This window comes from Camelus dromedarius, chromosome 8 (assembly GCF_036321535.1).
Source record: "Camelus dromedarius isolate mCamDro1 chromosome 8, mCamDro1.pat, whole genome shotgun sequence".
NCBI lineage: Eukaryota > Metazoa > Chordata > Mammalia > Artiodactyla > Camelidae > Camelus > Camelus dromedarius.
Genome location: NC_087443.1, coordinates 30,396,080 through 30,423,119, shown reverse-complemented (window position 1 = coordinate 30,423,119; position 27,040 = coordinate 30,396,080). Strand labels below are relative to the sequence as shown.

Here is a 27,040-nt window from a genome sequence, read left to right as displayed (position 1 = left end):
CTGTATCCTAATTGACCCATTTGAGGTTGTTTCCTTTGTTGATTTGTATCCTAATTGACCCATTTGAGGTTGTTTCCTTTGTTGATACTTCCTCATTTTAAAACTTTCTGTCTTCCATTAACTTTCAGGTCAGATAGCATTCTTTCTTTGTTCTTACTAACTCTTTGAGTCATCCTATCTCTGTACCCTTTACTGGCTTATTTTCTCTGTCAATTTCTTATTGTTATTTCTAATCTCATAGTCATAAAGATTTAAGTAAATAAAAATGCAAAAAATAGGTGAAAAGGCAAAGATGAAATGAAAAGTAAATATTTGCCAGATATATCAGGCAAAGAGTTAATGTCTCTAATGAGTGAAAAGATTCTTGGCTTCTTGGCATCACTAAGAAAAGAAAAACCTAACTGAAGAAGTAAACAAAGGATATGATGAATAATTCAATTCACTAAGAAGTAGGAATTGCTAATAAGTAAATGAAAAGCTCCTCAACCTAATTAACAATAAAAAAGTAAGTTAAAATAGAAGTTAACCATATTTACATATCACTCTGTTGAAAATAAACTGATTAGAATTCGGTCTTGGGGAGACTGGAAAGCAAAGGACACTTTTATACCCTTATGTATGGGCATGAAAACAAGGTATACCTTATTGTAGACCAGTTTTGCAGTATTTTTACAATTTTAATATGCACATAATCTTTGACTCAGTAATTCCTACTTTAGGTATCCTATAATAGTAGTTAGAGATGTGCGTAAGTAGTATGTAAGTATATTGAGCCAGTATTTATAATAAAGTAAACTGAAGACAATCTAAACCTTCAATGATAGGGGGAAAATTATGATTATTATATCTCTCTATAGAATACTAAACTTTCAATGATAAAACAAATTATAATACCACTTGCATTTGTTGAATGTCATTTATATATTAAATCTATGTATTTAAAAATCCATTGGTAAGACAGAAATTAACTTTAAGATCACAAAGATTTTCTCCCATTTTCTTCTGGAGATTTTATAGTTTTAGATTTTACATTTAAATCTGTGATCCATTGCAAAGTTTTTTTGTTTATGTAGGAGTAGTGGAAGATTTTTGTTTTTAATGTGACTATCCAATAATTCTATTACTATTTTTTTGAGAAAACTATTCTTTGTCCAGTGAATTACTTTTATAACTTTGTCACATTTACTTGTTATAGATTTGAGAGTCCAAAAATAAATCCATCCATTTATGATTAATTGATTTTTGACAGGAATATCAAGACAATCTACTCGAGAAAGAATGACCTTTTCAACAAATGATGCTGGGAAAACTAGCATTTTTTGTATGTATGTGGAATGTATCTCAGCAAAGCTATTCTGTTAAAAAAAAGTATATCTATCGATCTCTTTAACTCTTTGGATAGAAATTCTGCCCATAAGTGACTTTTAGTATAATGCGTAAGTCATTTGCAGAGTTTTTGTTCATTAAATTATGCAAATCTTCCAAATACTGTAGAATGTCTCATTTGTCAATATCACTACCAATCTCAAGAAGATAGTCTTTTGTGTATTGGGATTCTCACTGTGGTGAATATGATTTACACAATTACAATTTTCAATGGAAAGCTCAAATTTTATTATTAGCAATAAATCCTGACAGTTATTTTTTTAAGTGACAGGCTTACTTTTTTCATTTTCAAGAAAATGTCTGCCAGATACTCAAGTCTGAGTAACTATCATCTGTCTGTCAATCATTATTTCAAATAAAAATAGTTTTCCATAAAAAAAGTAGTTATTCATGTAGAAATTCAGTTCACAAGTGTTTTTCCTCAGGAAACCATTGTACTTCATTCATACTTCCCAATTTCTTACACAAATTATTAAAAAGATATGTATTTAAAAGTCATTGTTGAATAAAAATCAATGATTGTTGATGCTTCAAAAATTCTTAAATTGGTATCTTTGAAAAAAAATTTTCCTTACAGTTTTATTGAGCTGTGATTGACGTAAAGCACTGTATAAATTTAAGGTGTACAGGGTAAGGATTTGACTTACATACATCATGAAATATTATGACAGTAAGTTTACTGAACATCTATAATCTCATATAGATATTAGAAAAAGAAGAAAATTTTTCCTTGTGAAAACTCAGGATTTATTCTCTTTAACAACATTTATATATAATATACAGCAGTGTTAATCATATTTATCACGTTACACACTATATCCCTAGTACTTATTTATTTTATTATGGGAAGTTTGTACCTTTGGCTACCTTCATCCAGTTCCTGCTTTTACCACCACCCTGCCTCTGGTAACCATAAATGTGATCTCTTTTTTATGAATTTTTTTATTCTTTTTTTTTCTAAGTATAATCGAACCTACAACATTACATTAGTTCCTGGTGCACAGCATAGTGATTTGATATTTCTATGCCTTACAAAATGATCACTGTTTTCAGTCTACTTACCATCTGTCTCCATACTGAGATATTATATTATTGAATATATTTCCCACACTGTACATTTCATAAATTGGTATCTTTTTTATATGAGCACAGGGTTGTAAAGAATTCGGTGGTTCCACTGCCTTTGTCTTAGGTACCAGCAGTTTTACCCACCATTGAATTTGCACCTGAAAGCAAATGTTAACACAGTGGAAAATGCAAATAACATCTTAATATATTGTGAAAATTAAGTTGACTCTGTGGATCCCCTGACACATTTTTCAGAGTCTTCTAGGGGTCTGCAGATTCTTCTTCAAGAATAGCTAATCTTCAGTGCTTTTTCTTTATTCCTTCCTTCTTTATAGAACTACAAAATGGTATTTCCAGTGGTCCAGTAGATACTCTACTTGAATATCCTGATAATTCTGTATGCTTAAACTCACCATTCTCTAGCTCTTCACAGTGTACTTGTTCTTATGTTCTTATATAGTTTTTCTCTATTAATGGTGTCACCATCCATCAGTCATCCAATTAGAGACATTACAGTCATACTCAGCATACTTCTCCTTCATCTCCCATACCTAATCAGTGCTAAGTCTTATCCTTTTTACCTCCAAGAGAACATTTCTTACATCTGTTTTCCTCCCTTTTTTAAAGAATTCTTGAGGTTGAGATTCTTGTCTTTTTTTCTGTAATACTACGTGGCCTCATAATTGGTTTTCCTATGTCCTTTCCTGCTCATCCTTTTCTTTTTGGTGAATAACTGTGAAATGTCTGGGATTTTACCCCACTTACAAGCTAAAAAATTAGTCTGCCACAGCTGCTTAGATGTTAACAGAAGACAAAAGCCTCCTGGGTCAGAGACAAAGGGATTTTTTTACTTAATGGCGCAGCAGGCAGTGTGAATTTTATATTCCAGTTGGTTCTCTTTGCCTCCTCAGTCACTCAGAGACAGGCACAAGTATAAGCTGTATTCACAGAGTTTACATCGCAACTGAGGAATCCTAAACTTAGGAAACCCCAGTCTTCAAAGATGCTTCTTGAAAAGTCACCCAGCCTTTACCCTGAAGTAAAGCTACTGTCGTTACCTTTGAAGGCTGCTTGCTATGTGAACATCCGTAAAAGGAGAGAACAAAATTGATGAAGACCTACAGAGACATGATAAACTCAAGGAGAATTGTCTCCCAACATTTTTTACTTAGTTTTCTGAACATTATTGCCAAAGTTATCTTTCTAAAATACATTTTTGTCATGCAACTCACTGATCTCAGCCTGCTTTTCTGCAATATGAACCACCATTCCTTCATAAAATATGCTATTATATAGACCCCATGTTTTTACTAATCCCCTGAGTTAGCCAAGAACATAGTATCTGTCTATATTTTTGCACATATGTTTCTCTGTGTATAATTTACTTTTATTTTTCTTATTCTCAGCCTGGTAAAATCTTCAACCTTGAACAACCAGCTTATTTTTCATTTTCTCTTTGACTTTTTCATTACTCTCCAAACTTCCTGATGCTCTCAGAATATTTTGTGTCTACCTCTGTTATAACATTCACTGTATTTTATTTCCATTCTGCCACTCCACTAGACTGTGTACTATTCAAGGTCTTAATTAGAGTTTGTATTCCCTCACAGAGTATTTAGATATAATAAGAGCTTAATAGAAGTTTATTGGATTAATAAGTGTATAATTCCATAGTGAGTGCCCAGTAGCATTTTTATTTTGATGATGATATAATTGAGTTACTAACAAGATTCTCCTTGAAATCTCTGCATATAAATCATTTCCCTAAAAAACTGTATACATTTTAATTGTCTGATGCTATTGTGTAATTATCTAATGTTACAGTGCAAAACACACATTTATTGTCCATTGCTATTTATTTTATTGTTAAGAATAGACACAGGTGGGCCAAAGTGTGGGCCCATCAGAGATATAGATATACCTGGGAAATCATCCTTTGATTAACCTGGCCTCAGAAATCTGCACTCAGAACTATGATACAGTATTACCATTTACACCTGGTGGATAGACAGTCTCAAAGGTAAAGTCTCTTATTAGAGTCCGTCAGGAGGGACCATAATTGCATGAGCACCTCAGCAGTACAATGAGAATGGCAAGGGGAGCTTCTTGAAAGACATAGGGCATCCTCACTGAACAGGAAATAGCAACAGCAGTGGCGTCCGTAATGCAGATTTGAAAGCCAATGAAGATTTGTCTTTTTTTTTTTTAACTAAGTACTGCTTATTTTCACTATGTGCAGTCTCTTGGGATTTTAAATGCTTGTATTCTTTACCTACATTAAAAGAGTATATGTATTATTACCTATATATATGGGCATCACCTCTTCAAGCACCACCATCCTTGTGACAACTTTACATTTTTTTTTTTTTTTACTGTTTTTTGAGAGTGCTTCGTACTTTAAGGATTCTGACCTCCCTCCATCCCCTGCTGCATACATACACTCCTTTTTCCTATATAACGATCTTAAGTTTATGTCTAGTCCGAGCTATCAGTATTTCCTTCATGCCATGGTTAAGGAAATCTGCCTTGTTATTTTTTTAAGTAGCTGAATTTTCTTCCTTTCTGGTTTTACTTTTTTTACATTTTTTGGTTTAAGTATGAGGGGAAAGAGTCATACCGCATGCCCCAAAGTCTGTATACTTATCCCTGCTCAGTGTATTAAATAATTCCCCCTTTTCCCAGTTTAGTGACATGTCATCTGGATCCTGTACTGTGTTGTCAGAGGTACTGGAGTCTGAGTTCGACTCTTTTTTTTTTTTTAAATTCCCATTGATTTCTTCTTGTGTCAGTACCAAATGGTTTCAATTACAGTTGCCAAATAATATATTTAAACACCTGGTCATAAATCTTCCCCTTCCCCCATCATTATTACTCATCCTTTTTCAGGATGTATAATATATAAAGATAAAATTTTTAGGGTAAATGCGTATCTTTTGTCATACATCAAGATTTTTATTTTGTTTTCCCATTTTATATATATATATATATATTTACCTTTTTAACATTTTATTATAGAAAATTTGAAACCTACACAAAAGTGGGGAGAATAATATAATGAACCCCATGTACCCGTTATCTAGCTTCAATAATTACAATATTTTATCAAACTTGCTTTATCCTTGTTGTTAAACTGTTTTCTCCTATGATGCAAATTCTAGATATCTTGTCATTTTAACTGTAAATCCTTCAGTTTGTCTCTCCAAGAATGACACTTAAATAAAACCATACTATTACCTTAACATCTTAATTTTAATGTTATTTAACGTTCAATTCACATTCAGCTTTTCATAATTGTTTAAAAATACGTTTGTGATTTGTTTATTTGAATCAGAATCTAAACAAGAATTCAAACGTTGCATTTATACCTTAGATCTTTTAGTTAGCAGTTATCTTGCTTTCCTCTTTTTAAAGCATCATTGACTTTTCTTTCTTTTTTTAGGGGCAGCTGGGTAATTTGTGCTGTATACTGTCTCACTTTCTGGATTTGGTCCATTGCTTCATATTTAGTATTTGCTTGCAGTTAGTGCTAGAGGTTTATTTAGATTCAGATGTTTCTCTTTAGGCAGGAATCTTTAAAAGTGCTATTCTATCATTTCTGTGATATCTCATTTGTAATCCATCGTTTCTGGTGGTACCAGTTTTTTGGCCATGCTAAGATTAATCACTGGGTTCACGTTTGGTTTCTTCTTGCTGCTATTGTATGTAGAATTTTTTCTTTTTTGTTTGTTTGTTTTAATATTTTTTTCTAATTTTTTTGAGATATAATTGACATACATCACTGTTTGAGTTTCAGGTGTACAGCATAAAAGTTTGACTTACGTATATTGTGAAATGATTACCACAGTGATTTTAGTTAGAATCCATCACCTTATATAGGTATAACAAAAAGAAATGGAAAAAAATTATCATTGTGATAAGAACTCCTACAATGTACTCTCTTAACTTTCATACATTTCTTAGAGCAGTGGTAACTATAGTCATCATGTTGTACATTCCATCTTATTATTGTTTTTCTAATAGTTTATCAATAGAATTTGAGAAAGTTTTTAAAGCACATGTTTTAGTAATGAGCATCTTTTCTTTTTTAATGAAAGTACTGAGGATTGAACCCAGGACCTTGTGCATGCTAAGCATGCACTCTGCCACTGAGCTATACCCACCTCCAGTAATTGAACGTCTTACCGAACTTTCTTTACTATTTCTAATAATTTTTTAGTGGATCCTCTTCAGTGACCATTACAGAAGAGTGTTTAAAACTTGGGTCTTCTTAGTACAATGTCTAGATTTAAGTCCTAGGGAGCTTATGCACCCTTTCTGTGCCTCACTTTCTTCCTCTGTAAAAGGGGGATTAGTGAGTTATTTCCCATAATGTGCAAAAAATAAATATTTTTTTAATTTCCATTTTTTTCCAAATTGTGACATTCTGTTTTCCCCTTTCAATATTTTTAGTGCTTTATTTAATTTTAGGGTATAATTATGTTGGCCATAACTCCAGTTATGCATTAACAGCGTAGGGCCAGTAATATTGAAGGATGCATTCATGATACTAGTAGCTAATATTTATTGAAGTATTATTTTCTTGTTTTATTCTTGTATAAAAAGCAAATGTGTTTTTGGAATAGGTGTTAATATTATCAAAATAATTTTTGTTATCTATTGATCTGCTAAGAAGATACAATTCATCAGGTACCTATTGGGTATCTACTATGTGTCAAGTGCTGAGGATGCACTGATGAGCAAAACAAATAAAAATTCCTACTTTCTTGTAGCTCATATTTTAGTGGGAGGGAGAAATAAAAATAATGTAATACGTAAGTGTTGACATAGAAGAAATATTTCTTTAGCAAAAATGGGTTTATTCAGGATCAACAGAGAATTGCAGTTGATAGGTCTGCAACCATGACAAGCCATGTGCAAGTCCCTGCCCAGAAAGGAGGGAAGGACTCTTAAAAGAAGTGAAAAAGAAGTTGGCTGGGGTGGTGGTGGGGTGCTATATCGTAAAGGAAGAGTCTGTTGCTGAATGGAAGGCGATAAGGAATAGGGATTAAAAAGTAGAAGTGTGGCATTGGAAATGTTGGAACAAAAGGACTATTTTACAGTATTAAATAGAGTGGAACAGTTTTGTTTGATTTGGGTAAAGGCTTTCAAGGGGAGGGAATAGCTATCCAGCCCCTGGGGAAGTCTAGTAAGAGATGTCAGCAGTTTCCAAGGGAGAGCATGCATGACATGTTTCAGAATCCTTTGAGGAGTTCAGTATGATTGGAGCAGGATATGAAGAGTTGCAGGAGGGGAGGTTAGAGGCAGCAAGAGGTAGAGAAGAGTGGCTTTATCCTGTAGGGCCTCATAGACTAATGTAAGGATTGCTTCTTACTGAGTGATGTGAAGAGCAGAGTTTTGAGCAAAGGAATGACATTTACTGATTTACATTTTAAAAGAAAAATATCAAGGATGGAAGCAAGGAGATGAGGAAACTATTCCAACAATCTAGGCGAGAGAGGTTATGGTAACTTGGATGGGTGGTAGCAGTAGAGTTAACAAAAAGTGGTTGAAAAAAATGTAGTTAAAATCTGGAGATAATTTGAGGATAGAGCCAATAAGCTTTTCCGAAGGACTTGGATGTGGGTTGTGAGTAACACCCTCCTAACTGATCTCTTTATTGCCTTTCTGTCTATGTGTAGTACAAATACCCTTTTATATACAATAGCAAAATTGATCCTCATTTAAATTTAATAATAATTTCACTTTTCATATTTAAAACTCTTCAGTGGCATCCTGTTGCACCCTGTATGAAGTTTATTCTTATTACCATAGCCAATAAGTTGTGCGTTATCTGGAACCTACATATTTGCCAAAACTTAACTACTATAAATTAAAAAAAAATTTTTTTTAATATGCCAGCCTTAAAGCTTTGTACTTGCTTTCTTTCTGTTTGGAAGAGTCCCCAACCCCCAAGCTCACTTTCTGCCTGATTAGCTTATTTGCATATTTTATGTCCCAACTTAAATGTTCTTAGGCAGGCCTATTTAAAGTAGATTATTTTCTTGCTTCTCTCTCCCACCCCCATTGTCTTTCTCAGCCATTTTTTTTTTATGGCATTTTTTACAATTACTTTATTTCTCTATTTTATGTTTTTGTTTTGTTTGCTTTGCCTTTTTTTTTTTTTTTTTTAATGTTCATGAGACAGGGACCATGTCTAACTTGTTCAACTTTGTGTCTCAGTGCTAGTCAACTGTCTGGCCCATAGAAACATTTAATAAATAGCTTTAAGTTAGATTGACTGACTAAATTAATGAATAAATGAACAAACAAAATAATTACTTTATATGCCAGAGTAGCAGCCCTGGGCATTACACCTAACTTAGGTTTTAATTCAGTCTTGTTATTTTGATACTTTTGTCTTTAATCAGCCATTGCATATTGCTAATTGTAAGATGGTCTTGTGTGATTCTTTATCACTAGAAGAAAATTTCCTCATTTAAATTCATTTAGTTATTAACATCTAGGTAAATCCTTATCTCAGAAGATTACTGTAGTCATATGGTTATACTACCTGTCAGTGAGATGTGTCAAAGAAGATGTGAAGCAGTAGCTTTAAAGATATCCTCTGCCCCCACCCCATTTTTCCCTTGAAGCTATTATCCTAAAGGAAGTAAGGGAAAAGAGATATCTATGGTGTGAGTTCAGGTTTACTGCTGTAAGTGTTTAAGAAAGGGCCCTGTTACCATGACAACAAATGCATGAATTTCAAGTGAAATTTTTCAGCATATGGGACTGATAAAATTGTAGCATCCCTGTTCTCTTAGTATAGAATTGCTGTTTGTCAAGTTAAAAAAAAATCTGAAAACCTGTTAAAATTAATTTTTAAATTAAATTAATTTTTAATACTGTTTTAAAATCATTTATTAACTTAAAATTATACCAAAAGAATATACTTTCATAGATCTGTCATACAGAAAGCTAAGCATTTGATTTGACATTAAAAATTACTTTTCTAATCTGTACTAGATCTTTGCTTAAATGGTAAATAGTTTAATGTATTGGGAGTTTTTGACAATAGAAAATGGCCTGCCACTTTATAGATTCCTTTTCCTTAAATGCTTTCTAACTCCAGTGGAGGAAAGCTGTTAAGCTTTAAGTGCTCTGTCATATTTGCTGGCTTTTATAGTCGAAGAGAACAGCAGTGAGCAATGATGATGGAAAACGATGGCAGGTAGACTTAAAACACCATAAAGCACAGCCGATTGTGTGTAATGCCTTGAATTGAATCCTTTTTGAATGAAATGATCAGCCATATGTGCCACCCTTATGGACCCTGTAAGAAGAGGAGAAGAAATGTGCCCTAATGCTAACTGTGCATGAAATTGCAGTGTTAGGAGATATTGACCAGATGTTTCAATCTCAACAAATAGCTTGTTATGTGACTGAGTGAAAATATCTTTGCTGCTTTGATCACATACACCTTCAAGGAAGGGGTAATTTAATAGAGGCTGTCATAGTTCATCATTGTCAATAAACTTTGACTTGACCTTTGCCTTATGTTTTTGATGTTGCTTCTGATAAGTGTTGATGGGCAGATGTTTACTGCCTTGAGGGATTTTTCTTTTTATAATGTGTATGCTAGAAATAGTAAAGGAGAAGGATTTTTCTCAATTCTTCTCTTGCTCTTTGGTTATTAGTTGGCATACTTCTCTGTGCAATTTGTAGAATTTCTGGGCAAATGCCTCTGACATTCTTACCTTTAAAGACCCACTGTTTTCTCTCTAAAGGTTTCTTACTCTCTTCACCTCTGTGTCCTAATTTTAATTGGCCAAAATAAGCTTCCATGGTGATTTTTCCCCCCTTATTTTATATACAGCACATTCTTCTGGGATTTTTTTTGGTTTTTTGTTTTATTTTGTTTTGTTTTTGTTTTATGTTTTTGTAGCTTGAAGTGATGGATCTCTTAGAAAATCATCATAATTTACTGACTTTTACAATTGAGGACAATACTAGCTGGAGAGATTAAGTTACTTATACAGGGTCACGTGGTTACTCTTTTCCAGACCAGCTGTGTATGTCTGAGATCTGATGACATTCTTTCCAGTATGATTTTGTTTACTTCCCTTTTTTCCCTCGTATCTAGAGTAGTGATTGAGAGTATACCTTCTAAAATCATACAAATATGCACCTACCTGTGAAATTGGAATAGTAAGTATATGTACATGGTGCTTCGTGGTTCAGAATAGCTGAGGTAACGTACGAGGTAAAAGATTAGCATACTGCCCAACATATAGTAAGAACTCATTAATTTATCTCTTAATTATGTCGTTTCTAACTCATCTTTGGTTAATTATAGTGTTTTTTAGCTGAACCTTTGGTTTATATTTGGTTTTACTGCAGTTTTTCTTATGTTGTCAGGGGACTTTCTTATGTTTGGACTATATGGGAAAAATGATAAAATGATTTTAGGTATTATTTTAAAATCATGGTAAATACTAGATAAATAAAATGGCCTTTAAACTAGAGCAGCCATTGTTACCATCTCCTGTAATTTGAGTTTCTTGAGGATTGTAGAGGAGGAAAAAGTTTTCCTTGACCTTCTTAGAGTCCCTGGCTGGGTCTGAAAATATAAGTGACAAGGTGTACAAGTTTATTTAATATAAATTTTAGGTATCATGGTAGCCTATATGAGGAAATAAAGACCCAAAGGAATAGTTTCACCTGAGTATTTTTCTAGGTTTGATGAAGAATGGGGAATTTTGTAGAAATAAACTAGGTCAGAGAGTATGAGGCAAGTGTTACTTGGAGAAAACTTAGCAAGGCCCTTTTGTTAGGATTCTTCTCTGTGTCTCTTTGTCTTTGGAGATAAAGATGTTCCTTTCCTCCAGATGCAGGGAAAGCACCTCGTACATGAGGGTTTTACAGCCTGTTTCAGGGGAAAAAGAGAAGGAAGTTCCCAGTGACCTTCCTGCTTCCACTGTTTTCTCAAGTTCCTTCAGCCAGCATGCCGTAATTTGGAGTTGTGTGTCCTAAAACCCCCTCAGCATATTGCCCTATATGTGTACAGCATTAATTCACTGTATAAGGGAATTTAACAGTTTCAATTAATGTGACGGAAAATGCTATATTGAGTTCTGCTTCTGAAGACATTTTCCAGAAGGTTTTTTTTTTAAGATCTGATTTCTCCTTAAGAGATCTCTTTATTCCCACCTAAAAGAAAGATTTAATTTTGCATAGTGAGAAACTAAAAGTAGGTGTGGTTTTTTTTAAATCTTGAGAGAATATAGAAATAGTATATATATTATCCATTTGATAGAAATCCTATTGCTTAAAGGCTTCTGGTGAAAGTCAGACTGAATGAAAACCGGAAGCATATGATAGCACCATATTCAGGTGCTGTGTTATTTTCTATCATCTAATTTTGGAAACTTTTGGGAATAAATCTAGGCTACTTATTTTTGATAGCTAAAGAAATTGAGTAACAATTTCAGGTAAGTTGTTTAAAAAATGTAACATACAGTGTTTTTTAATTTGGATAAATATTTTTGGATCAGTGGTTTTCTTGATTAATTTAGCGCAGTTCTATAACCTTGTTACTCTTCCACTTAAAAAGAAAAAGACTTTCTCCCTAGCTATAGCTATGTTCTTCCAATACCTTTCTGTCTCCCCTTCCCTCCTCTCTGGTGTGGGTAGCCTAGTTACCTTTAGGAATCTGATAAAATCCATGAATCCCCTCCTCTGAAAAATACATCAAAGTTGCCTTACATTTCAGGGAGTTCATGGATTCCCCACTTCCCCCCTCAAATACCTTGCCCTCATAGGGGCCCATGGGCCTGACAGGCTACAAATCTCCTTAGAAAATAAAATTCAGACTCCTTTTTAGTATTCTAAATATTTAACAATTTGCGTTAGAAATAACAATAGTGTTTTTGTTACCCATATAATAATTACAATAGTAGTAATTATAAGAATAGTTAAAATTTATTCCGTGCCTACTTTGTGCTCAACCTTTAACCTGGACATATGGTTATGTTATTAATGATATCTCCAAGTGGAATATATTCAGTATGCATTTATTGTATGCTTTAGAAAATACTGTATCTTTTCAATACAGATATAAAGAAGAGATTATAAACATTTTGACTCAAAGACCTTTTCTTATTTGTCTTCATTCATTGCTTTTATAAGGTAACAAATTTTTTGGAATACTGAATTTACTTTTAGTTGTTTAATTCCAATACTCTCTTTTTTGCTTTTGAGCCTCTTTGTCATTCTTATTCTACTGAAAATTAACTATCCCATCCAAGATCCACTATGTCCTTTCATTCCTACAAATCTCAGCTTGGACAGTTTCGTGTATTTCCCTTAGGAGATCTTTGGTCACACTCCAAAACTGTCTAATATACGTGCTACTCCTGTGTGCTGCAATAACATTCCCATCCTCGTTCATATTCTCCCTCCCTCCCTTCTTCTCTCTCCACGTATATATCTATATGATATATAGATCATATATATAACATATATATAAACAGTAGTGTACTTTTGTCTGTAACATTTTATATAACCCTAAACTGTAATCTTTATGAAGAAAATATTACAGATTTCCTGTTCATTCATTTGTTTGACAAATATTTATTAGACACTTGGAATATGGCAGGCACTCTTCTAGATGTAGAAATATACTTTATATAGCTCTTTCAAAGAAGCCAGGAAAAGTGTATTGAATAGGACATTACAACTAAGTGGAATTAATTTTATGATGGGATTGACACAGTTTGCTGTGGCAACATAAAACATGGGCATATACTCTAGTGTCTAGGAAGAGCTTTATCCAAGGAAGTGAGGCCTAAAATCTTAAGTAGGAAGCTGGAAAGAACATGAGCCAGAATATGAACAGAATGAGGTGTTCACAATTTAAAAAAGAAAAGCAAAAAGAACAGCCAAAATAAAACAATCTCAAAAGAGGAAAAAAAAAAAAGAGAGAGAGAGATGTTCAATGAACATTGCATTCAAAGGAGAGTGAGTACGAAGGATGTACTTAGAGAGGCAGTTGATGGTTCAGTTGTAAAGTTGTTTGTGTTTGAACTTTGCTTAAGAGAAATGGGTAACTGTTGAAGGACATTTTTGAAAGATCACATTTTAAAAGATGCTGTGGATTTGAGGGAAACAGAACTAAAGGCAGGGAGATGAGTTAAGGAGTTTTTGCAAATGGAGTGGAGGAAAGAGACTGGGGCATGATTGCTAATGGACACAGGTTTCTTTCTGGGGTGATGAAATGTTCTGGAGGTAGATAGTAGTGATGGTGGCACAACCTTGTGAATATACAGGAAATAACTGAATTGTGGTAAATTCAGTGGTAAATCTTACAGTGTTTGAATATATTTCAACAAAATTGTAAAAAGAAGCCTTTGCAGTAGTCTCATTGTGAAGGTGGTGAAATACACTGCGGTGATAATGATGGAGATAGAAGCAGAAATGTGTAGATCAAGCAGGCCAAATAGGGTTCATAGGCTTTTGGATATTTGGGTCAGTAATCTGAAGACAGGTCTAAACTTAAAAATAGAGGTGAGGAGTCTCAGTGTACAGATGGTAATTGAAACCGTGGGAGTAGATTAGATCATAACCAGAAAAAGTGGATAGGATGAGAAGAGCTGGTTATTCTTGGATCCAGGCTAGATAACACTCAGGGATGGGGAGAAGAAAAGAAGCCTACAAAAGAGACAGAGAAATGCTTCTTTATCCAATATTTACGTCAGTAATGCTCAGCAGATGGTAGGTGATCAAAAATATTTATGGAATGAGTTGAATGAAGTTAGACTAAAAATTTTTTTTTATCATATCTCAGTGCCCTGTTACTATCATCAGTACTCCTAATAGGCAGTGCTTTAGGCACTTAGCTGGCATTATCTTACTCACTCTCACAATAGTTCTGCAAGAAATATAATTTCTCTTAGCATATGTAATTTACCATCACAAACGAGATGCACTTACATATATTTGAGTCTAAACTGTGTTTTTTTCCTAGTAGGCCAAAGTTTCCCAAAGTCTCTTCTGAGAAATAAAGGTTAACAGATACTTAACAACAAAAATAACTAAAGAAAGCATTGTTGGGATGATAGTTGGATTATTGGGAATCATTTTTTTATTAATAGGATGCTTGCCAACAGGGGTAAATAAAGTAGTTTTGGCAGGAAAGGAGGATAACATACTAGTTATGGAGGGAGAGTGGATTCTTAATAGTATTTATGAATTTTTTTTGTTTCACCCTGACTCGCTTAGTAACATGGCAGTCATCTGGGAGGCTCAGTCCTTTTAGCTTTGTGATTTATGCTATTTTCCTAACCAACTACTTTAATTTTGATTCCTCATCACCCTTTGCAGTCTCCCTGTTGTTGTTACTTCCCAGTTTTGACATTTAATTTCTTTTAGTTGTGCTTTACAATTTTTTTGAAATGCCTCATTGGGTTTTCCGGTATAAAATTTCTTATCTTAGGCTTATCTTGCAAGTAGTTCAGTATCTAGGTGTCATTCTTCATCATTCTATTATGAATTGAATTAAAGTATGTAGCATTATTTTAGAAATGACTGGCTCTTGCAGCGTTGTCACTTATATAGTCCTAAATACTGCATTTAGGTGACAGAGAGGAAATTTATCTGAAAAGTAAAGTTAATATTAATAGAAGTCTTTCCATATGTTGTTAAAGACTCTTGATATGAAACTTAATATGTCATTTTTCAGCCCCTATTTAAATTCAGTTGTAAATTTTCTCCTCGTGGTTTCCTACCTTAATGAGGTATCCTCTCTTACCACCTCACTCCTTTGCTCAAAAACCCTCCTGTGCACCCTTCTACCTACAGATTGCCACATAAACTTCTTAAAGTGGCATTTAATGATCTGGCTTTCATCTCCTTTTCCCGTTAGTCTCTTCCCTCACACACAGTGCTCTATCATTATACTCCTAATTGACAAATGCTTATTAAGTCTTATTTCTCTTTCTCATTATTTTTGTTAACACTATACTTCTTTTATTTCCCAAACTATGTGCTAAGGACCCTTCGGTGGATATTTTAAGTTTTCTAGGAAAACAGTAACATCTATTAGATATGGCATGAACCATTAGCTCCAGATATTTCTGTTTTAACTTTAGATTGCTACATTCCTTTGAATCATATCATAAACTGGATATCTGGGGGGTTTTGTGATTTAAAAAACATAATCACTGCTCAAAAATCAATATGAAACAAGAAAAGAGGGTGGTGGTGACCAGTCTGATTCCAGGGTTTGAGAATTTTGCAGTGCTAGATAAGCACTAAATTGTTATGAAATAAATACTTAAGTTGTTTGGAACCAACTACTTAATAAATAGAATGTCTTTTGCCTTAGGGACAGCATGATTAAGTTCCTAACATGGTAAAGAAGGCATGTGCTCTTTGCTTCTACTTTCTTTCCAGTTTATAGCAGTTTTTGAAAATTATATCCATCCTTCAAAGACTAGTTGATAATGTCACCCGTTTCTGGAAGCCTTTTCTGATCCCCTCAGCTGCAATTAATCTTCCTCCTGGGCGTTTTCTGGTAACATTGTATGTTTACCATTCCTTTTAAAATTGAATTCAAATAATTCATGTGTTTATTTAAAGTTGATGATAATGATTTTCTGGTTCTCCAGTTAGGTGTAGTTACTTAACAGTATCGTGAGAGCCCTTTCATTTACTGCATAAAAATGAAACAACTGTAATAATAGGTATCCTATTATTATCCCTATAATAAAAGTGCATTCGTTTATTTCTAATTCTGGAAACATCCTTACAAGGTCATAGGTTATATCATCCACATTTTGTATTTGAAGAAATTGGGATTTAGCAGTGTTGGTTTCTATCACACTGGCATACCTCCTAACCTTCGGCTATTTTAGTTGCTTTTCCTTTTACTGTTGATATAATCGGCTTTTTGATAGCCTCACAAATCCTATTGAAATTTTGACTGGGGGTTGCAATGACTATTTTAAGAATTGAATTGTTTATTTTAAGAATACTGAGTTTTCTAATTCATGTACATAGTATATAGCCTGCCATTTATATAGATTTTTTTTTCCTCAGCAAACTTATATAGTGTTGTTCTGTCTTGCACATGTTTTCTTAAATTTGTCCTGACTGTTTCATTTTTGATGCTGTTGTAGATGACATTGTTTTCTTAATTTTAACTTTTATCTGTTCCATGGTAGTGTATAGAATCACATTCAACTTTTGTATATTGATCTTGAATCCCGAGACCTTGGTAAGTTCACTCTTTAATCCTACAGCATTTATATGGATTCTTTGTGATCTCATATATTCCTTAAGCATGCTTAGATTGGTCCCCAGCCAAAGCCTCTAGACTTACTCTGTATGAATTTCAGCTCATTTCTCTCTGAAACTCTTTTTTGCAATTTCTAGTCTCCTGACCCTCCTTGAACACTTATCTCTGTCCCCTCATTTCAGTGAGAATGCCAGGCTCTGTTTGGCCTGTTCCTCCCCACACAGTAGTTTGGAAATTGCCTCCTGGCAGAGAGCCTGCATGATGTCAGGACTCACCTTCTGTCTTTTCTGTCAGAGATTACAGTTCACCTCTGCCTCTTGCCCGGTGTCTGAAAATTCTGTAGTTGTTCGCTTTTGGTTTTGTTTTTAGTTATTCACAGCACACGGGTAATTCTGGACCCTGCTTCTCCCTCAGGACTTGAGTGGAAGTTAAAGATAGGTGGTTAAGGAGGTCCTGTACTTAGAGAAACAAAGAGAAGCTGGGTGGTTTGTTTTACCTAAAAGAAACAACATAATCAGGTTATGGACAAGGTTGAATCTCTTTTTTGGAGACTCCAAAAATATAATGGTTTTGGCTTTGTATTGGGACACTGTCATTTTCATCAGTTTATTCTCTAATACACATGTATTAAATGTTTGCTGATTGGATGTCAGAAGGGTAGGAAACAGATTGGTATGTGTTGGTAACACGTATTTGAGACAAAATTAGAGATGTACTAAAATTTTAACATAAACTTTTAGCAAATTAATTTTAAAGCTTGCCAAAAATTGATATTTTTAATCTGTTTAAACTTTCTTGGTTATCACATCTTGACTTATACAGCTAGATTATTAAGTACTTTGAAGCAGTGAACATGGCTTCTGTTTCTTCTGTGTGTGTAATTTGGCTTACTAAACTCCCATTTTAGATTGACTGCCTTTTGAGTAGAAATCACTGATCCAAGCGTAAAGTTCTCATGTTTTGTCAGTATGCTCCTATCAGAAATAGCCAAGTGTTAGCCAGTTTCCTGTGATGAAATATTCAGTAGTGGAATTACAGCAGCCTGCTGAGTAGTTCTATTATTTGTCTATTTTTTTGTCTTGCGTGTTTAGGTAGTATTGATTTGTAATGGAGACATTTAAATTCATTTAAATCCTGATTGTGAAAATGTTATGTCAGATTTAAGCCTGGTAGTGAGTTGATATAGCCCTTTTTTTCGCACTACAGTTTGAACGCATGAACTTTGATTATAAGTAGGCTGAATTACATCATAGTAACTTCACTTTCACTGATGTTTCCAATTATTTTGACGGCATATTAAGTTATTTAAGTAATCATACTAAAATTTGCTATTGACTATGTCTTTTTGTTATTTACTACATTAAGCAGACATGGCTAATCATTTAACCATGCTTCTACATGAACAAAAAAGTAAATTATAGAGCAACACACAGGTATTTTCTGCTGTTGAATTTACACTTTCCCTAAGTGTGTTTTAAAGAATTTAAAATCTGTTGTGTGGATATTGATGCATTTTAAGGTATCAACTACTTCATGTGTTTTACTCATTTTAATAAACTGATTGATAATATCAAAGACAGAGTTAATTTTAAATTATTATTATTTTTAAATGGAGTGATTTAGTTACAATATCTTTGGCCCACCCTTTAATTTTGAAATTTTTCTAATCTACAGAAAAGCTAGTAAAATGAACTCCTCTATACCTGTCATCTAGACCTATCAATTGTTAACATTTCAACATTTGTTTTCTCTTTCTTTGTATAAATAAAGATAAGTGTGATATCCAAATAGGGGCTAAATACTTCAAAATGGTTCAGGAAAGTATATTTATATAGTACTATTTTCTGATTTATAATTGATATTGCAGTTTCAGCAGTTGTTCTAATAGTGTCTTTTGTAGTTGATTTTATTCTCAATCCAGGATCCAGTAAGGATAACACATTACATGTATTTGTCATATTTCTCTAATTTAGTTTGATCTATAGAAGTTCATCCTCCTGCTTTTCTTTTTTCTTTTCTTTTTCTTTTTTCTTTGTTTTTTTTTTTTTTTTTTCTTTGATTAGAGTGGGGGGATTGTCTTTCTAGGCTTTTCCTTCTATTAAGAATCCAAACCAGTTGCTTCTAAAATGTGCCATTGTTGGTCTGGATTTATCTGATTGTATCCTCATGATTAGATTCAGGTTAAACATTTTTGGTAAAAATAATAGATAAGTGATATTGTGTATTTCTCATATCACAGCAGGGGGCATATAATGTTAGTTTCTTGCCTTATTGATGATGCTAAGTTAAATCATTTGGTTAAGATGGTATATCTTAGATTCATTGCTTGAAACTTTCTTTCCTTACTCTATCCATATTTGTATTTCACTTCTACAGTGTAAGCCTTGTTCCCAACAACAAAAACAACAACTTTATGTTCATTTGCTCTATCGTACAATACACACAATATAATATTACCAACTAAACCTACTATGGAAGTTAAAGATGTTTTTGTTTTTGTTCCTCATATTAGTATATGGAAAAGTTATAGTATGTTTTAAAAGTTATTTACATTTTTTTGTGTGATTATGTTGCAATCTGATGTTTTCTTTGATTTCTTTATAATTTTTTCTGATTGAATTTGAAATTCAAATCGAGTTTAATTTCATTTTCAAAAATATAAAATGTTTGTATTTCAGAAGTCAAATTTTATGTGAAATGGTTCAGAGAAGTCTTTCATCTGTTTCTGTTCCTCTACTCCATTCCCTCCCACCCTCTTTGAAAACCTTTTTTTCTTCAAAGCTCGTATTCTTCCTTTGTTTCTTTTTACAAAATAAGCAAAATAAACTTAAAGTTATGTCTAAATTCTCAAAAAATATGTTTGTATACTAAAAGGATATATATGTTCTTAATTCTTATTCTTTCTTAAAGTATACACACACACTTTTGCTCTTTTTCTTTTAATTTCACAAAAATATCCTGGCAATTACTCCACACAACTTTCCTTATTTTTTTTTTTAATAGTTGTTGTATTCCATAGAGTGGATTTATCATATGTTCTTCAACCAGTCTTCTATGGATGGACATTAAGGTTGTTTCCAACATTTTGCCGTTAGTAATAATGTCTCAAAGAATACTTACACATAGATTGTTTTGTATTTGTAGACATGTCTCTTCAGGATAGATTCCTAGAAGTAGGATTGGATTGCTAGATCCAGACAGTTATTATATCTGTATCTTACAGTTTTCTCTTTGTTACTTTCTTACTTTTCCTCATCCCTTTAACTCTTGAATACACATGCATTTCTTTTATGCTCCAAATATTTGGGAATATGGTAAAATTTTGATGTCTTTTGACTTTGTATATTGAATATTTTGCGAAGTATAAGTGTTAGAAACAAAATAGTTGGTGACGTTACAATAACTAATACATGTATTAGAAACCTCTGGAATTTTTGGAAGATACTTGATACTAATTATGAAAGATATTTCATATCAGTGAAAAGTATACATTTTAAAAGAAATCCACTGTCATTGATTTATAACAAAGAAAGTTTATGAAACTAATGAAAAGATGAAATATTAGAATTTTTAACACTGTATTTCTGAATTTTTAAAACAGCTTATGTTTGAACATAGTTAAGTCTTATGCATTACAAGTATGACAATAATAGTGACAATGACAGGTAATATATATGATTTACTGTGTGCCAGGTACTTAGCCCAGCAATGCATATACATTAACCTAAATTGCTTTATTTAATCCCAATGGCCTTATGAGGTGTATTTATAATTATTTGCCTCATTTACAGATGAGGAAAATGAGGCATAGAAATGTTAAGTGACATCCTCTGACTCATGCAGCCAATTATTGGCAGAGGCAAGATTTGAATCCACACAGTATTCAATATAAATTCTTGGCTTTTAATGACAGTGCTTTATTACTTCCCTTGGACTCAGTATTATTTTTCTATATCAAGCCAATATTGACCTGAGGTTTATATGACTTTAGATACTGAGTTCTTAACCGCTGTGTTCTTTTTCTCCCCCTGAAAGCAGTATAATAAGATTTTATGTGGTTGTTATATCAAATTTGTAATCATAAGTGGTGATACAGGATTGGAATTCCATTCATAACAGCCACTATTGCTAACAAAGCAACCCTTTTATGCCACCATCCATGGCAGAATACAGAACTGTGTATTCTATTTTTCTGACCCATTAAAATTACTTATGTTCTGTTCTTCAGTGGATGATTCAGCAGCCACATAAAGCAGCAACATTTTTTGGATGCATTGGGATAGATAAATTTGGGGAGATCCTGAAGAAAAAAGCTGCCGAAGCCCATGTGGATGCTCATTACTATGAGCAGAATGAGCAGCCGACGGGAACGTGTGCTGCGTGCATCACTGGTGGCAACAGGTCAGTGTCATTTCAAAGGAAGCACTGCACTAACTGACTGTTTAACCACTGGTAAAATCTGAGTTCAAATCTGAATTTGGAATTTGAACCTCACGTTTATACTTAATTTTAATGTTTAATAAACTCTTCTTTCTTATATCGTTTTTTCCTTTAAATAAATTTTTTAACTTTCCTGAACCTGCTGTTGTCTTCATGAGGCTTAATGAAATGAAATTTTTGAGATGATCTAGTCCAGTCTCTACTTTTTATCATTAGGATCAGAAAAGGAAAACATTTTTTTCAATGTTTTGTAGCTAGGTTCTTGCCGAACTGGCATTAGAAAGAATGCTCTTTTCACCTTATCCTGGGATTGGAATATTAAAACACATATATATACAAATACTACATTACATCCAGTCTCATGTGAAGTAGGTCATCTAAAGCATTTCTGCCAAATAGTCATCTGTCCATATTAAACAAATTCAGTCATGGGTAGTGTACCACTCAAAAAAAACAACCCATCACATTTCTATACAACCTTGCTTATTAAAATATTTCATTTATTTCTTACCGTATTATTTAATTTTGGCGGTGGGGGAGGTAATTAGGTTTATTTTTATTTTTTTGGAGGAGGTACTAGTGCATGCTATACATATGCTCTACCGCTTGAGCTATAACTTCCCCGCAACTTTGCTTATTAGAACATTTTTCTTTCTGTGAACTTGTCCCTCAGAGCCTTCCATGCATTGGCTGTATCTGTACCTTTTGCAGCTATGTGGAGGTATATCTTCAGTACATTCATACATTGCTTCATTATTATATAGCATCATTATTTCCATATTCTGATCAGCACAAGCTTTTTTCTCCTTTGGAAAGGACAAAAAAATAATTTTCCCAGTTACTATATTGTTAGAATAACCAAAGATGATCTCTTTTTATTTTTTAAGTATATATTTTATTTTATTTATTTTGGGGGGGTAAATTAGGTTTACTTATTTATTTTATTTTTAGAGAAGGTACTGGGAATTGAACTCAGAACCTGTGTATGCTAAGCATGCACTCTATCACTTGAGCTATACCTTTCCCCTGATCTTTTTTTAAATAGTGATTCACTAGGTACTTTCCATTCCTTAAAGCTGGAAATATTGGCTGTCCTCCCCCATTCCCTATCTCCCATTCTTTCCCTCCTTTCTTATTTGCCTCTTTGTCTTCTTTTCTTTATTTTCTCCTTTATCTCTTCTCCCTTTGCTTCATTCCCCCTCTTTACCTCTTTCACTTTTGCTCACTCTTTGACCTTGCAAATGTATGTTAAAGACCTGACACTATTCTGGACAGGCGTCATTATATAACTAAAATATAACTTTCAAAAATAATTAGGATTCCAAAGCCATTTTAAAAACTTTTTTGAGTGTTGGAGTACTTTATGATTTTAAGGTTTTAATAAAGAAAAGCACCCGTTGTTCAAACGTTGAGATATACTTATTTGGAACCTTTCCCCTTTTCAGTTTTTCTAAAAAGCAACTTTAGTAGGCAGATACAGAGTTTTCCCATTAGTGAGAAATGGGTCGACTTTTCCCTCTGATACCACTCAGGCTACAATAAAATTGCTTAATTGTTTTTGTATGCTAAATTGCTGTTTTTAAAAGTTATAATAATATTAGGTTTCCTGGATGTCAACAGCTTAATTTATATACTCCTGTTATGGTTGTGGGAATCAGTATTATTTAGGTGATACTGGAAGTGAGAACTTGGGGGAAACCCTCACTATTTAACTCATTGTCTAAATTGTGGGATCTAATATATTTGGATAAATTGTTTTAAATAGGGTTAGGAACTCTTCCAAACTCTGAACCAGATACACTTGGATAGTATGAACACCAGTATTTTTCTTTTGGAGGACCTATTTAGTTTCCTGTCAAAGAGTAGTTTTATTATCAGAGTAAAGTTTAGTAACTTGTGCCAGAAGTGTTTGCTTTTATTTAGTAATCATTTTGTCAGAATTTTGCTGAAGTCATGGTTAGTAAAATTTTAAAAATAAATTAGAATTAATTATTCTTAAATTTGTAACTTGTTATTTTACATATGCATATATTGATGCATGTTACTCTTAGTTTCATTAATTTTTAATTGAACATAAACAGAATGTATCCTTCAGTTAGTCACTTGGCATATGGTTGGGTAGAAATATGTTTTGGAAGAGAATTGATTTTTTTACTTAACCCCAACTATTAGCATTGGATTACAAAAAGTGAAAAATGGACGGTTTTTTTCCCTAATTTCTGTGTCAGTGAGGAGGAAAAGTATTTTTATTTATTTGTCTGTAATGTAAATAATTATTTTATTACATTTAATTGATGGGCAATAATAAAAAGTTCCATGTGGCACTTGTAGCAAGATTTTATGTACAATATTCTGCTTAGATTTTTCAGCTGCAAAGCTGGACCAACACAGGGAGTTTTCAACTATAAAAAGTAATTTTAATTTATTCTAGTTCTTAAAATGCAATGGTTTGCAAATTAATTCCTCATAGTAAATATGGTCTACATTTATATGTGTGTTTTGCAAAATTAATCCCATACTTGGCTTTTAAAGTATTGTATTAAATAATCAGTGTATAATTTGTTGGTACTTAAAAACTGAAGTTTTTAGTTGTGTACATATATATTTTGTGTGTGCATATGTGTATAACGATGTAGTAGCTTTATTTCTTAACTGCATTTTGAACTATTAAAGTGTACAAAGTAGATAATCTTATCATTTTAGTACGACAAGAAAGCTTAAATACCAGTTTCTCACAATGCCAGATGGTATTTAGAGCAAAGATGAATGTCTCTGTTTATCTCAAAGGCAACAGAGAAGTTTCAAAAAGTTTTCAAAACAAATTAATTTTATTTACATTTATTAAAATCAGTATACAGCAGTGTGAAGAATTAAGAATTAAAATGTAAAGCAAAACTTGTGAAAATGTTAACTGTATAGTTACATGACAGGTTTGACTATAGTATATACATAAAACCTACTTACTTTTTCTTTTTGTTGTTTTAGATCCCTTGTAGCTAATCTTGCTGCTGCCAATTGTTACAAAAAAGAAAAACATCTTGATATGGAGAAAAACTGGATGTTGGTAGAAAAAGCAAGAGTTTATTACATAGCAGTAAGTATTTACCTAATTCAAGTTTCTGGTACACATTTACACTCTAAATTATAGTTGTTAGCTGATGTATGTTTAAAAATAATTGTCTTTTACTAATCCTGTAAATTATTTACCCATCTCAAAGCATATGCTAGGTTCATGATTACAATTACAGAACAGAAATATAGTCATTCTATGGTAACATAATTTGCATTTTTTACCTTCAAATATACCTCTTTTTGGATACATTATACATAGATGTTTTTTAACCCAAGTATCAAATTCTGTATTAAATCAAATCTTAAGATCTTGTGAAGTAATTCTGGAAATTTACATTTTATATTTTTAGGCTACTTGTGAATGATGCATGCATTGTGTGGGGAAATATTAGTAGTATAAATATTCACTGCAAACACTTTGAGCTTATTTGCCTAAAAAATATTAATTACTATTTATTCCATAGTAATTACTATGACACCTTCTAATTTAATATTTCAGAAACATTGATTGTGACAAATCTTTTAAATCTCAGAATAAGGGCAGCATGTAATTTGAATTATTAAATCTTCTGACATAAAAATAACTGGTTAAGAATTCATTTCTAAAATAAGACTATACTAAGAATTTCTCCAGAATTAATCACCCCATGAATACTTTGTTTTTATTTAATATGAGTTAAATGTGGCTGATCACAAATAAGTAGATACCTATGAAAAATTAAAAGCACTTCATATGCATTTAATGTATGGTTTTGATATAACAGCTGCTGCCATTTACTACCTGAGCTGTGAAACAGCTGGTAAGATGTGTAAAAAATTGATTATCCAGTAGGAGCATGTTTATTGAAAATATAATTATTTCTTTCAGTCTAGTGTTAATGTCTCCTACAGCATGTTTATGTGCACTGCTGTAGGCTTTACAAGGTTGTTATTGATTCCTGTGTATAGCAAATCCTACCTCTTTATAACTGTCAAGGAAATGCTTACATTGAGAAGATTATATAGAGGAAAGTCACCTCTTCTGACAGTATGTGAGAAAAACATTTCAAAATGTTTAAATTTTCTCTCTTGATTATCTTCTGCTCTATTTTATTTCACAAAATGGTCTCATTTTATCATAATGTCTTGGTAGCATGTTTTTGTAGTGTGACTTTTTAGGAGAGTTTATGTACTATCTCAAATCTTACATTTGAAAATTCGACTTTCAAAGAGCACATGGTTTAAAGTTGAGTGTTAATTATGTTTACTGACTGAAATATGACAATATATTATGATAGAAAAATATTTTTATCCTGACAATTACAGTTCCCTGCATGTCAGTATATCGTATTTGGACCCCAAATTATGAGCTAACTTGGAAAAAACTCACTGAACAATTATGTACATGTAACACATCTAGCCAAGTTTGCATGAATGGAATTTTTATAGCAGTATAGACCCAACTTGCAACCAACTCATAGCTTTAACCATTATGTAACTGTAACACATCTAGCCAACTGTGGCTAAGTGGAATTTTTATAGTAGTATTAACTATTTATTCAAGTGCAGTTTTGTATAAAGTGTAGAGTGATCAGTCTTGGTCAAACTAATAAACAAAATGAATTGTTTTTGAGACTTGTGTAGTATATTTAGGCAGAGGCATATATCATAATGGATTCCACTTGGTATCTCTGATGTTAGCTATTAGCTCTTAGTTTCTATTTTAGTAATTTAATAAAATAGTGCTCTTTCACATTGCCAGTCAATTTATAGTTTGTTTAGAGTTTGGCTATTTTAAAATAGTTCTAAAAATAGTAGACTCATAGTGGATAGCTGGGATGCTGTATATTCTAGTAAATATTCAATAAATACTTATTTTGCTAACAACTAAGAGCATAATTCTTGTTCATTAAAACCTGTGAAATCTCTTCTGAAATGCAATGATACTTCCACAGACATTTGGCAGGTCTTTTAAATCTTTTATACCCTTTGACCTCAGAGCATTCAATCTAGTCTTTTCTTAGTAAGAAAACTACAAGTTTAGATTGAGTAGATATATGTATATATCTGTACTGACTTCGACAGATCAGGTGGGCTTCTCTATACTCAGGTTCTATAGGGTTAGCAGTCATCCCACATCATCATTATAAACTTTGGAGGTTCAAAAAGCTGATATTGTGAGAGCTGTTTAATTACAACAGGTTCTTGATCTAAAGAAGCAACTCAATGTAAATAGCATATTTCCCTAAGTAAGATACCTGCATTACATAAAATAAACTAGATCTACATACTCAACTCTTCTTCTTCTCCCTATTCTATAAATTAATAGTGGTCTTGCGTATTAAGAAAATTCAGAACCTTCACCATTTTCTCTGTCGCATAGTGCACTGAACTTGCAGTTCACAGAAAAAAACTTTCCTGATTAAAAAACAGAAATGGAGTATATGTATACCAGTATTCTCTTTTGGTTTAAATGAAGTGTTGACATCTTTTTTACCTTCATGGCAGGTGTCCCACTTATGGCACATAAAGTCAGTTTTTCCATGTTTAACGCAAACTCTTTGTTAGAAGGTATTTGGGGATTTCTGGCTATGTTACTAGCTAATTACATTTTGAAAACATGATTCTCACTTGCTCTTTACCTTCTTAGCATCAGATTAGCATATGACTGTTTCTTCTCTTATGAGAAATATTTCCTACAGTAGCCCTCTAAGACTATGATATTTAGGAAGAGTTTGTGAAAAAGATTAGGAAATTGGAGTCATTAATTTTCTAAACCATGTATTTCTTTTTAAAGCAATATTAATATGCTATGAAAAT

The 27,040-nt window shown here is 32.7% G+C and overlaps 1 protein-coding gene across 2 annotated transcripts in view; it reads left to right on the top strand.

Annotated features, from left to right (window-relative positions):
• Positions 1-27,040, top strand: part of ADK (adenosine kinase) — a 409,740-nt gene that overhangs the window by 177,916 nt on the left and 204,784 nt on the right. For both annotated transcript variants that reach the window (XM_010984136.3, XM_031461080.2), the window contains exons 5-6: positions 20,958-21,130; positions 24,155-24,263. In XM_010984136.3, coding sequence (XP_010982438.1) covers positions 20,958-21,130; positions 24,155-24,263 — 282 coding nt within the window. The remainder of the gene's footprint in view (positions 1-20,957; positions 21,131-24,154; positions 24,264-27,040) is intronic.